This window comes from Pungitius pungitius, chromosome 7 (genome assembly GCF_949316345.1).
Source record: "Pungitius pungitius chromosome 7, fPunPun2.1, whole genome shotgun sequence".
NCBI classification, from domain to species: Eukaryota; Metazoa; Chordata; class Actinopteri; order Perciformes; family Gasterosteidae; genus Pungitius; species Pungitius pungitius.
The window spans coordinates 15,753,198-15,766,147 of NC_084906.1; the positions used below are offsets into that span (position 1 = coordinate 15,753,198).

General features: G+C 47.1%; 2 protein-coding genes across 2 annotated transcripts; both read left to right on the forward strand.

Moving 5' to 3' along the window:
* Positions 1–292: 292 nt before the first annotated feature.
* LOC134132187 (thyrotropin-releasing hormone receptor-like) lies at positions 293–2,494 on the forward strand. Its single transcript, XM_062563508.1, has 2 exons — positions 293–302; positions 596–2,494. The coding sequence occupies exons 1-2, from the start codon at positions 293–295 to the stop codon at positions 1,420–1,422; spliced, it is 837 nt and encodes a 278-aa protein (XP_062419492.1). The 3' UTR covers positions 1,423–2,494.
* Positions 2,495–5,734: 3,240 nt separating this feature from the next.
* LOC134132172 (oxygen-dependent coproporphyrinogen-III oxidase, mitochondrial-like) lies at positions 5,735–11,026 on the forward strand. Its single transcript, XM_062563436.1, has 6 exons — positions 5,735–6,912; positions 7,024–7,167; positions 7,304–7,414; positions 8,262–8,351; positions 8,587–10,366; positions 10,935–11,026. The coding sequence occupies exons 1-4, from the start codon at positions 6,405–6,407 to the stop codon at positions 8,321–8,323; spliced, it is 825 nt and encodes a 274-aa protein (XP_062419420.1). The 5' UTR covers positions 5,735–6,404; the 3' UTR covers positions 8,324–8,351; positions 8,587–10,366; positions 10,935–11,026.
* Positions 11,027–12,950: the final 1,924 nt, after the last annotated feature.

Consider the following 12,950-nt stretch of genomic DNA (forward strand, 5'->3'; position numbering starts at 1 on the left):
AACCTGATTAAGTAAGCAAGAGGATCAGAGACGCTATTGGAGTTATCCTAAAAGCCCGTCACTGGGTCGGATTCAGGTGAAATCAGATGAAATCCTAAAAGTTCACCAGAAACTCCTTCAGCTCAGTCCTCGTCCAGACCCCGAGGAGGTAGAGTGGGGGTGTGGCATCTGGAAACACTACTGCTTTGATCTGCAGGCACCACTCAAAGCCAACACAAAATGGAAGTTCAAAGTCATCAATAAAACAAATATATTCCTGTGAAAGAATCAGATTCATGGATTACTATCACTGATGAATCAAGGTAGTAATAATCAGTGGTCTAAATGCCCATCCTCCCCCATGAGTGGATGATCAGGGAAATACAAACACCTCATAATTCTACTAAAGTACAGTGTACATCCCACCACTTCATGTGAGGAACTAAGTTTGGGAAAAACCCGTAAACAAATGACCTCGTCCAGGCCATCACAAACACCTTTGGGTACCGTGTTTATTCTACATTTAGCGCGTAGCTTCCCGGCAGCGAGCATCGACGCACCAGCGACACAAACGCTTTCCAGCTTCCACGTGACAGAGTAGCAACCAGATGACAAGAAAAGCCACAGCTGGCACTGCTGATCAGCAGTGTGCTGCTTCTGGCGATCTGCGCGTCGGGGATCGTCGGCAACGTGATGGTGGTCCTGGCGGTGCTCACGACCAAACACATGAGGACTCCGACCAACTGCTACCTGGTGAGTCTGGCGGTGGCCGATCTGATGGTGCTGACCGCAGCCGGCTTGCCGGCGTTCACCGACAGCATCTTCGGGTCGTGGGTGTTCGGCTACTACGGCTGCCTCGGCATCACCTACTTCCAGTACCTCGGGATCAACGCGTCCTCGTGCTCCATCACCGCGTTCACCATAGAGAGGTACATCGCCATCTGTCACCCGATCAAAGCGCAGTTCCTGTGCACGCTGTCCCGGGCCAAAAAGATCATTCTGGTGGTGTGGGCGTTCACGTCTCTGTACTGCGTGATGTGGTTCTACCTGTCGGACCTCCAGCAGCTGGTGTATGACAACGTCACCATCATCGCGTGCGGGTACAGGGTCCCCAGGAAGTTATACGTGCCGGTTTACTTCTTTGACTTCGCCGTCTTCTTCGTGGTTCCGCTGCTGCTCTCCGCGGTCCTGTACGGACTCATCGGCCGGATCCTCTTCCTCAACCCGCTGCCCTCCGACCCCAAGGACAAGAAGAAGAAGAAGAAGAAGACGAAGAAGAACGCGCCGAGCAACGGCGCCAACGACACGAGGAACAGCTGCAGGAACTCGCGTCACTCCAGGTCCACGGCGACCTCGCGCCGACAGGTGGGTGCCACGTGCGTCCGTCTTAAAACAAGGGAATCAAAGACGAGTACAAATATGAGGACCATTTTTTTAACTTAAAAATGAAGGTTTAAAAAATATATGAAGATTATCAGAGAATAAATGCTGTTCACACATGACACCAATACCGCTCCAATGCCTATGCAGCACTGTAAAAGAGCCCACTTCCCTTTAATTATGTAAAAAAGATTTGCATTCTGCATCTACAGCAAATCAGAAAAATTAAACCTATGTATAATTGCTTTGGTGTTTTTGATACAGATATGATGATTGCTGGGTATGTGTGTTGATGACGTTCCAATTGAGTCATTATCCAAATCTGCAAAGACTGACAAAGGAACAAGCTGGGCACTGAGCAGTCCTGCCCAAACGCGTGCGATGAATAAAACCAAATGGTGACCCGTCAACCTCATATGGATCCGTCACTTCACTTCCCGGCTGTCGTTCCTGCTTTATAATTGGCTCACTTGCCATCTTGCTAGACTCATTTGTGTCCGTCCAGAGAGCCCCTAATGAGCTAAATGGAGACAAACAGGATGAAGGTTCGAGTTTGATTATATTGAGAATGGTAGACCAAAATGTTTCCCTTCTCATTAGTTGCCATCAAGCGTAGCCTCAAAGCCAGCCGGGCCCAAGCAACTACAAAGACGAACGAGTGAACTTATCATGAATCAGTTTACTGCTATCAAACATATGTGAGGTATATAAGCCTCTCAGAGTACAACGGGTAATAAGGGTTAAGTACTGACACGATCAAGAGTGGGGGGGGTCTTTGTTAAAGGATATTATGTCTTTTGAATCATAACACTTGTAGTTTGGGTGAACTCACCCTTTAACCCTCACGTTGTCCTCGGGTCTCTCTGACCCTCGGCAACATTCACACAAGAGAGGCCTGCGCTGTTCGGGTCAAAACGACCCGACGAGGTCTCGCGAGATGACGGCTAGCTACGCGTCACCATCAGAAGGGCCGGGACCGTCGTCTCGTCTCCGTCATTCGGGTCAGAACGACCCGGCGAGATGTCGCGAGATGACGGCTCGCTACGAGTCGGCATCGCTCGGGTCTAATCGGCTCGCTCCGGCGAGCGCCTCAGCCCAGACGACGGCGTCGGGTCACACTGACCCTCGCCTCGGCAACGTCATTCGGGTCAGAATGACCCGGCTCGTAGCGAGCCGTCATCTCGCGAGAACTCATCGCTCGGGTCTAATCGGCTCGCTTCGCCACCGGGGGGGTGGGGGCTTCGGCGAGAGATGACGTTTTCCTGCATGTCACGATTGCAATGGGTGAATGTGTTCCGAACCTCACACACACGCACGCACACACACACACACACACACACACAGAAAGAGAGAGAGAGAGAGAGAGAGAGAGAGAAAGACAAATAACACGACAATAACATGCATCGCCGCCGAGTGCGAGAGAGGCTTCAGGTACGCGATCAACGTCCGCAAAAGATCCACACAAAGTATAATATCCAACCGTGGCAAGGCCTCTCGAGTTGACCTTTCGCTGTATGTCGCAATCAAAAGGGCCGAAGGGGTGCCGAACCACACACACACACACACACACAGACAGACAGAGCGAGAGAGAGGGATTCTTTTGGTTTTTCAAAAACACTTTATTTCTCAAACATCCCAAGAAAACAATTCACAACATCAAATCAGCTCAACACAAAGCACATAATAAACACAACCCCAAATAAACAAAAGTACTAGTAGAGAGAGAGAGAGAGAGAGAGAGAGAGAGAGAGAGAGAGAGAGAGAGAGGGGGAGAGACCTCTGCGCTCCTTTGGCTCCTTTAGTGATGCGGTGCAGAAATCCCTCTACGTAGTCCACGGCGTGAAGGCCTCCGGGAGCCGCAGCTGCAGTCGGAGGACTCAGCGGAGGCCTCCTCCTCCTCCTCCTCCTCCTCCTCCGTGCGTCCGTGCGTGCCTGCCTGCCTGCCTGCCTGCCTGCCTGCCGGGAATCGCGATCCGCCGCTCCACTTGTCACTTTTTATTTTTGTGAGAGCCATTTATTTAGCCTGTGAGCTTTCTCCTCTCCCTTCTCTTCGTTCGCGAGGAGGGGCCTCGAGGAGCTGTTTTTCTTCCGCCCCGATCCTCCCCTTTCTACATTACATTACATGTCATTTAGCTGAGGCTTTTGTCCAAAGCGCCGACGTACGACGTAAGTGCATTTCCACATAGAGTGAGCGTACATTTTTCATCAAATAAGCAGTTTGAAAACACGTTACAGAAAAGTGCCATTACGAGTCCAATTCAAGTGCTCACCATTTGTCAGTGCTACGGTCCGCTAGTGTTTTAGTCGAGGTCTAAAAAGGTGCGTCTCGAGTTTTCCCGCGGAAGACGTAGAGGCCCTCCGCAGTCCCGATGTCATGTCGCAGAGCTCGTTCCGCCATCTGGGAGCCAGGACGACTGCAAAGAGTCGCGATCTCGCCGAGTGCTTTTCTCTCAGAGCGAGGGAGGAACAAGCGGCTTGGCAGATGCAGATCGGAGTGTCGAACCCCGCCGCCGCCTGTCCACCGGCAATCGAGGTCCCCCCCCCCCCCCCCACACACACACACACACACACACACTGTAACGAACGAACTGTGCTAATGCTGTATGACAAAGTGTGGGAGAAAGGTAAATTACCAAAGAGCTGGAAGGAGGCAATTATAGTTCCGATAAGGAAACCTGGGAAGGACGTTAGTAAACCAGCAAGCTATAGGCCTATTGCCCTGACTTCTCATAGTTTTAAATTAATGGAAAGAATGATAAATGAGAGGCTAATGTATATTATGGAAAAAAGGAGTATGATGGCTGAATGTCAAAGTGGGTTTAGAAAAGGTAGAAATACTATGGGTGCAATACTGTGTTTAGAAGATAACATAAGAAAAGCACAAGTAAACAAAGAGACAACAGTAGCAGTATTTTTTTATGTAGAAAAAGCATATGATATGTTATGGAGAGAGGGATTAATGATTAAATTATATAATATGGGAATTAGAGGAAATCTTCTGAACTGGATTAAGGATTTCCTGGAAGGAAGAACAATCCAGGTTAACTTGTCAAGGGAGCAGAGTGTAGAGAATGGAACACCTCAGGGGAGTGTTGTAAGTCCCACATTGTTTTCAATAATGATTAATAATATATATGTAGACATACCAATGGATATGGGAAGATCGCTATTCGCGGATGACGGGGCAATATGGAAAAAAGGAAGAAATATTGAACATATAGTTAAAAAGATACAAGAAGGGGTCAAACAGGTTGAAAAGTGGGGAACAAAGTGGGGTGTTACATTTTCTGTAGAGAAAACTAAAGTGATGTTTTTTACAAGGAAGAAAATCAAGGAAAATATAAATGTTAAACTATATGGAAGTAATTTAGCGAGAGGTAAAACATTCCGTTTTTTAGGAGTACAATTTGACACAAGGTTAACATGGAAAGAGCATATTAAAAATGTAGAAGATAAGTGTAAGAAAGTAATAAATATAATGAGATGTTTAACAGGAACAGAATGGGGAGCAGATTATAACTCATTGAAATACATATATGTGAGGTTAATAAGACCAAGAATGGATTATGGAAGTATGGTGTATGGATCAGCGACCAAAACTTTACTTAGGAGGCTTGATGTAATACAGGCAAAAGCAATGAGATTATGTGTAGGAGCAGTTAAGACATCGCCAGTGTGTGCGCTACAGGTGGAAGCGGGAGAAATGCCATTGAGCATGAGACGAAAACAATTGATGGTAAATTATTGGGTTAATCTAAAAGGACATGGAGATAGTCATCCAACTAAAAGAATATTACACGATAATTGGGAAAGGGAGAGAGCACAAAAGTTCAGTTTTGGGTGGATAGGGGATCAAGCAGCTAGAGAATTGGGAGTATATGAAAAGGAATTCTGCTCAACTGTAATATGGCCTGATACTCCGGTATGGAAGTTAGAAACAATGACTGTTGATTTTAAATTAAATCGGGCAAAAAAAGAAAGAAGGAATATTGATTTGGTAGCGGAATGTTATAGACATTTAGAGATTAAATATAAAGAATATGTTCAGATCTATACAGATGGATCAAAGGATCCAGGAACAGGAAAGACCGGATCTGCAGTTTACATTTTGAATCAAAGAGCTGAGATAAGTAGACAAACCACAAATGACCTGAGTGTGTATGCAGTTGAGTTATACGCTATATTTATGGTACTAGAATGGATTGAGGAAAACAAAATAAAAAAAGCTTTAATTGGCAGTGATTCGATGTCAGCTTTATACAGTCTCATGACTGGGGTGTCTAAGAGTCATCAGGATTCATTGTATGCTATATTGACAATCTATACTAGAATAAAAGGAAAAAGTTATGATATTCAAATGGCTTGGAATCCTGCTCATATTGGCATTGTGGGAAATGAGAGAGTCGACAAGTTAGCCAAACAAGCTGTTAAAAAAGAGTATATTGAAGCAAATATTGAGGGAAATTTGGAAGAGTGTAATATGGAAAGAAACCATTAGAAATTGGCAACAGCAGTGGGATAGGGAAAATAAAGGAAGACATTTGTACACTATTCAAAATAAAATTGGGGTTGTGAAGAAAAGGGGAGGAAATAGAAGAGAAGAAATTGTTATGAGCAGATTAAGGATAGGGCACAGTAATTTGAACAGCACACTTCATATTATAAGGAAGCACCCAACGGGTTTTAGTGGTTTTTGTCCGGTTGCAGAAACAATAGAGCATGTGTTAATGAATTGTAAAAAGTATGAAGTACATAGGAAAAAGATGATGGAAGAGTTAGGAAAGACTGGAATAAAAGGGACAGGAGTGAAGGAAATACTAGAGAGTGGGGAGAATGAACAATGTAGAGAAATTATTTTAAATCTTTTATTAAGAACAGGGCTGGTGAAAAGAATATGAAATAAGGATATGATGTAACAGACAAATAAATTCGGAAGATGGCGGTAGTGCAACATAAAAGGAGTAAGCTGCCGATAAACCCTAAAGAAGAAGAAGAAGAAGAAGTAAACCCTAAAGAAGAAGAAGAAGAAGAAGCGGCGATGTTCGATGTCACACTTCAAGAGGCTCGCCAGCTCGGCGGCGTCACGTTTGACGTTGTCCCCCAGCAGCTGCAGCAGCAAGCCGCTGACTCTCCTTCCGGGTTCAAGATGGCTTTCCAGGGGCTGTGGCGTGCGCTTCGTGTCCCAGGGGACCGCAGGCAGAGCCGCCGGCTGCGGGCGAGCCAGACGGGGAGCCCTGGCGCTCAGCGGAGCCGCGGCACTGACAGCGGCCGTGGCGGGTTTTTTAGCCAACGCCGACCACTTCCAGCGTGCCGACATGGCCACGAAGGCGCCCCGAGCCGCCGCGGAGAAGGAACCGCAGGGGGATATCTCCGAGAGGTGCCGGGGCTTCATGTCTCCTCCGGTGACCGAAATCGGCGTGCTGCAGGAGAGCAGCGGGGAGATGCGCACGAGGATGGAGATGCTCATCATGGAGACGCAGGCCGACTTCTGCAACGCCCTGCAGGAGGTGGACGGCGGGACGTTCAAGGTGGACCGGAGGCAGAGAAATGAAGGTGAGGGGAACTCTGAATTAAACTCTCCGAAGGATGAATCCGTGCAAAGATGGCAGCACAAATCTCTCCATTTAATGTTTTTAATTAGTTACATCTTGTGTGTGTTTCGAGGTGGCGGAGGGATCAGCTGTGTGATGCAGGATGGAAAGGTGTTTGAGAAGGCCGGAGTCAATGTGTCCGTGGTGTTTGGGAACCTGACTGAGGAGGCCGCCAAGCAAATGAGGAGCAGAGGGAAAGTCCTCAAAGGGAAAGATGGTACGTGTGCTAAACTCGACATGTGTGCGCAGGCCTAAAGCTTGATGGAGTTCTTTATCAATGTAGACGTGTGGCAACCCACATTGTGAGTGACAAGCGATGGCACGGTTTCGCCTTATGCTCCGTGATCTCTCAGGTAAGCTGCCGTTCTGTGCCATGGGTGTGAGCTCCGTCATCCACCCCAAGAACCCCCACATCCCCACCGTGCACTTCAACTACAGATACTTTGAGATCGAGGCGGAAGATGGTGAGTGTCGCTCCGTGACGTCAGCAGTTGTGAGCTGGGTGTCAGTGACACTATTGAGTGCATGAATGAATGATGACCCTTGTTCCTTTCTTCGATTCCTTCTTGTGTGTGTGTGTGTGTTTGTGTGTGTGTGTGTGTGCGCGTCCACGTGTGTGTGAGGGATGAAGAGAAGCCGTCGTGTTACTGTCCATGCTCATGTTTTTCTACTCATGCCATACATTTTTCTAGCCCTCAAGTATTTCCAGTCTCATTAGCTTACAGTACAGCCGTCGGCTCACGGATCTCCCCCCCCCCCCCCCTCCCCCTCCCGCTGTGGCCTGGGGGAGCTCATTTTCAGAGCCCTGGATCGGCGTGTCATTCCTGCCTCGCTGCCAAAGACTCCTGCTTTCAGGAGCGGTGGAGTAAAGTCCTGTCAGCGGGCCAACAGATTTCTCTGAAACCATTTGAGGGCTGTTTGTATAAAGGGTTCTGGAAGAGGAGCTTCTGTTTTTGTTAACCCCAACCTCGAGCAGCGTATTATAAAAAGGGCAGCCATCACACTCCATTAGTCCAAGCACCGATCCGAGGGAAGGACTCGCTGTGGTTCCCTTTCATTTGTGCTGAAAGTGTAACGACGGGAAGACGCTGTCACTTTAAGAGCTTGGAAAAGTTCTCGTAATGAGTTTTAATACGTAACAAACCACTGAAAACTTTTATTCTTAAACAGTGCAGTTATTTAAAAGACAACGCTGAATCATCGGCGTGCATGTAGAACATTTTATGATCTTGTTAGAATAGATCATGCATTTTGCTCCCCTATTCCCTTAAAATGGCCTTAACAACTCCAAAAACTGTGTTGTGTTCCCAGGAAGCTGCTTGGTACCTGAGGAGGCACAAACAGGAACTGGAGCTCCTGCTGATTGGCAGTGATACCATGGGAGTGGAATTTACAGAAGGGGTGAGTGAACATTGTGGTGCTGGTTGTGTAATTAAAGGCATTAAGGTGCTCCTGCTGCTGGCTGACTCAAAGCAGGGCCGCTCCACAACCGGCCTCTCAGCCCACAGCGCCACCTGCTGGCCACTTTGTCACAAGTCTTTGTAAACAGCATTTAGGAAATCCGTCTTTTTTGTGTTTAGTCACCAGAGATTTTTAAGAGTAAATAATGTTTGCATTTTGCTTGTGTCTCTTACAGAATTACTGGCACTACGGGCACTACGGGCACTGGTGAAAATTACAAATGATCTTCTACTTGCATCGGACCAAGGACTTGTATCTTTTCTTGTATTGCTGGACCTCAGTGCTGCATTTGACACCATCGATCACCGTATCCTGCTGCAGAGACTGGAACACTTGATTGGCATCAAAGGAACTGCACTCAGCTGGTTTAAATCTTATTTATCGGATCGATCCCAGTTTGTGTTTGTGAACGGTGAATCATCGAGGACCACAATTGTTGGTCACGGAGTCCCACAAGGTTCTGTGCTTGGACCGATTCTATTTACCCTGTACATGCTTCCTTTGGGCGACGTTATCAGAAAACACCGCATAAACTTCCATTGTTATGCAGACGATACTCAACTGTATCTATCGATCAAGCCAGAAGACACCAACCAACTTGTTAGACTTCAGGACTGTCTTGGAGACATCAAAACTTGGATGACCTGCAACTTCCTGATGTTAAACTCGGAAAAAACGGAAGTTATCATGATAGGCCCAGAGCGCCTTCGAAGTCAGCTGTCACGTGATACAGTCTCTATGGATGGAATTGCTCTGGTATCCAACAGCACCGTCAGAAATCTTGGAGTTCTCTTCGACCAGGATATGTCCTTCAACTCTCATATAAAGAAGACTTCAAGGACTGCCTTTTTTCATCTACGGAATATATCGAAAATCAGGAACTTCCTGTCTCAAAGTGATGCAGAAAAACTAGTTCATGCATTTGTTACTTCTAGACTGGATTACTGTAATTCTTTGTTTTGAGGCTGCTCTTGTAAATCGCTTAAACCTCTCCAACTGATTCAGAATGCTGCAGCACGTGTATTAACAAGAACTAAGAAATGGGATCATATAACTCCTGTATTAACTTCTCTGCACTGGCTTCCTGTTAAATCAAGAATAGAATTTAAGGTACTTCTCCTCACCTACAAGGCACTTGCTGGTGAGGCACCGTCTTATCTTAAAGAGCTTGTTACACCGTATTGCCCTACAAGGCATCTACGCTCCATAGATGCTGGGCTACTTGTGGTTCCTAGAGTTTTAAAAAGTAGGATGGGGGCCAGAGCCTTCAGTTATCAAGCTCCTCTTTTGTGGAACCAGCTTCCACTTTCAGTCCGGGGGGCAGACTCGGTCAGTTCATTTAAGATAAAGCTTAAAACGTTCCTCTTTGATATTGCTTATAGTTAGGGCTGGCTCAGGTTAGCCTGGACCAGCCCTTAGTTAAGCTGCTCTAGGCTTAGACTGCCGGGGGACTTCTTAGGACACACCGAGCCCCTCTTTCACTCTCACACTCTCACTCTCTCCTCCCACAATCATCCATGTTTTGTTTTATTAATGTACATCACTAATTAAGCTTCTTTCCGGGAGTTTTTTGTGCTTTCTCGCCTAGCAGGTCTCCGTGGATCATAGTTTCGTGCGGACCCTGGTTCTGACTGCTGGCTCATGGCTCTGCTGACACCTGCTGCTGCCATCATCATTACTTTAAATATGACTCATATTACTGTCATCAAAAACTAACATCTTTCTGCTCTCCCTCCCCACAGAAGCCTCTGTGGATGGTGGTTCGATCTGATGGAGGTTGTCCCTGCAGTGGTCCTGCCGTACACCTCTTCTGCTACTTGCAATTACTTGTATCATTTCAGTTAGAGAAATTGAATGTATTGTACATCTTTTACATTGTTGATTCTGTACACATGACATCCATTGCAGTCTGTCCATCCCGGGAGAGGGATCCCTCCTCTGACGTTCTCCCTAAGGTTTCTTCCCTTTTTTCCCCATTGAAGGGTTTTTTCATATTTTGGGGAGTTTTTCCTGTGCCGATGTGAGGGTTTCGGGACAGAGGATGTTGCATGTGTACAGACTGTAAAGCCCTCTGAGGCAAATTTGTAATTTGCGATTTTGGGCTATACAAAATAAAATGAATTGAATTGAATTGAATTGGAGCAGCACAGGTGGAAGAGAGGACTCCAACAGGTGAGAGTCTTGTATGTTTTACTACTCTCACCCTACATTGATGATCCCCTCAACTCCGTTGAGATCTTTTGCTAATTTCCACTTGCCAGGCTGTCGTGCTGTGATATTGTTAACTTTCCCCGCTCTCATACTGAATGAAGATTAGACTGACATTCATTAGGTGGTTGGAGCCACATCTCCTGATGGCTTTATATCTGCTGGATGTGTAAACAATCCAAAAAAGTTTGACTTTTGGTCCATTTCTGCTTCCGTCAAGTGGCCAAATAAACCCATAATTCTAGGTATAAAGTGTCATGTCTCAGTTTTAGCTACCAAATATCTCAACGCCTTCTCTGTTGTCCATCCTCCCAGGATTCCCTCCGGGACAGACGGCTGGATGGAGTACGTTCCCATCGCAGAAAAGAAGAACGTCGCCTTTGCTGCTCAGCAGCAACTCAAAGAAGGTAAACCTTTTGCTGCTAAAAGAAAACGCTGTTAGTGCTCCGTTAAAGCTTCTCTCAGATGACACGTTGCATACTCTGTGGTGTGTGTGTGTGTGTGTGTAGGCGGCCCCTTGGTGTATGAAGACGTGCAGCTGGTGCAGAACTCTGCGGCCCTGAACGGGACCCAGCGGGTGCTGCTGGATCACGTCATATCCGAGGAGGAGTGTTCAGACCTCAGGCGCCTGGCTCACGTAGGACCTCTACGCAACATCGGTAACGCATCGGTTGCTGTATCGTAGGTTTTAAAAGATTAACCCCGGACTTTGTTTTCCTTCTTGTTTTGTCAGGCCGTCACCATTGCGGGAGACGGCTACAGAGGGAGGATGTCGCCACACACCCCCAATGAGAAGTTTGAAGGGGCCACTGTACTCAAAACCCTGCAGGTACACTCACCGCTGGAGCTATGACAAATGATTCCCTTTTCTCATCCATACTGGCATATTCCAACATTAAAAGTCAAAATGATTATTACTTTGGCAGCTCCGTCATATACAATCAATAAACCGTGATACCTGCAGGGCATCTTCCCGGATTATTTGTTTGACTGTACGTGTGATTGTGTCTTCTTTTTGTTTCGCGCTTTTGGTGCAGTTCGGATACGAGGGCAGAGTGCCGATGAGGAGCGCCCGCCTGTTCTACGACATCAGCGAGCGAGCGAGACGGGTCATCGAGTCTTACTTCCTGCTCAACTCCACCCTGCACTTCTCCTACACGCACCTGGTGTGAAGATCACAGGAACGACCTGAGCCACCCGATCCACGCCGACAACTGTCTGCTGGACCCCGAGGCCCACGAGTGCTGGAAGGAACCTCCCGCGTACACGTACAGAGACTTCAGGTACGATGCTCGGCGCCGACTGAGCCAACGACAGGCCGAGCACGTTGCACGTCACGAGAGACAAACGCTCCCTCCTTTGCCCTTCTGCTTTCAGTGCACTGTTATATCTAAATGGAGATTTTGAAGGAGGGGAGTTCATATTCACAGAAATGGATGCCAAAACCGTCACGGTGAGATGGTGGACGTATTGCTCGCATTGCAGGTGGCGTGTTAGTTTACTCAAACCGACGGCTCTCTCCTTCCCCTCCAGGCATCGGTGAAGCCCTTATGCGGCCGGATGGTGGGTTTCTCATCCGGGGGGGAGAATCCACACGGCGTGAAGGCCGTCACCAGCGGGCAGCGGTGTGCCGTCGCTCTGTGGTTCACCCTCGACCCGCTCTTCAGAGAACTGGTAAATTAATGTTTCAGTAAAAGTACTGTAATCGTTATAATTATTACCATAATGATCACTTTGGTTATTTGACATCCACCTTAGTTACTTCAAAACAATAAGTTCATGATAACCACACTATTTGTTCAGGAAGATCTGCTTCACATATGGATTTAATCATTTTTGAAGCAGGAATGCAATGATCATTAAGCAACAAGCTTAATAATAAACTACACAAATAGGAAGCGGGTCAACTCCCTCTCAGCTTTGGGAACAAACATCCAGTTGGACACGAGGATGTTGCCGATGAGAATTAGGTGATCAAAAGGGGGGGGGGGCGACGGCCTCTTTGACCCACATGCGTGTGAACTGCACCTTGAGTGGGTTGGCGAGGCGCTGATTGGACTTTCTTGTTCTCTCCCAGGAGAGACTGCAGGCAGACGAGGTGATCCAGGCGCTGGACACGGAGTCCACGTGGGGCGGAGGCCTCAACATCAACCCCAAAGATGAACTGTAGAAGCTGAAGCAAAACGCCTTCAGTCCAATACGCTTCAATCTAATCCTTCTATATTTTAACTATTTATTGAACCAACCTTTTTGGATAAGAACTTTTCTATTTTTGTAGTGTTTGAAGTGCCAGATTAATAATATTGTCACTTTTTGTGCTCTCAGTGGCGT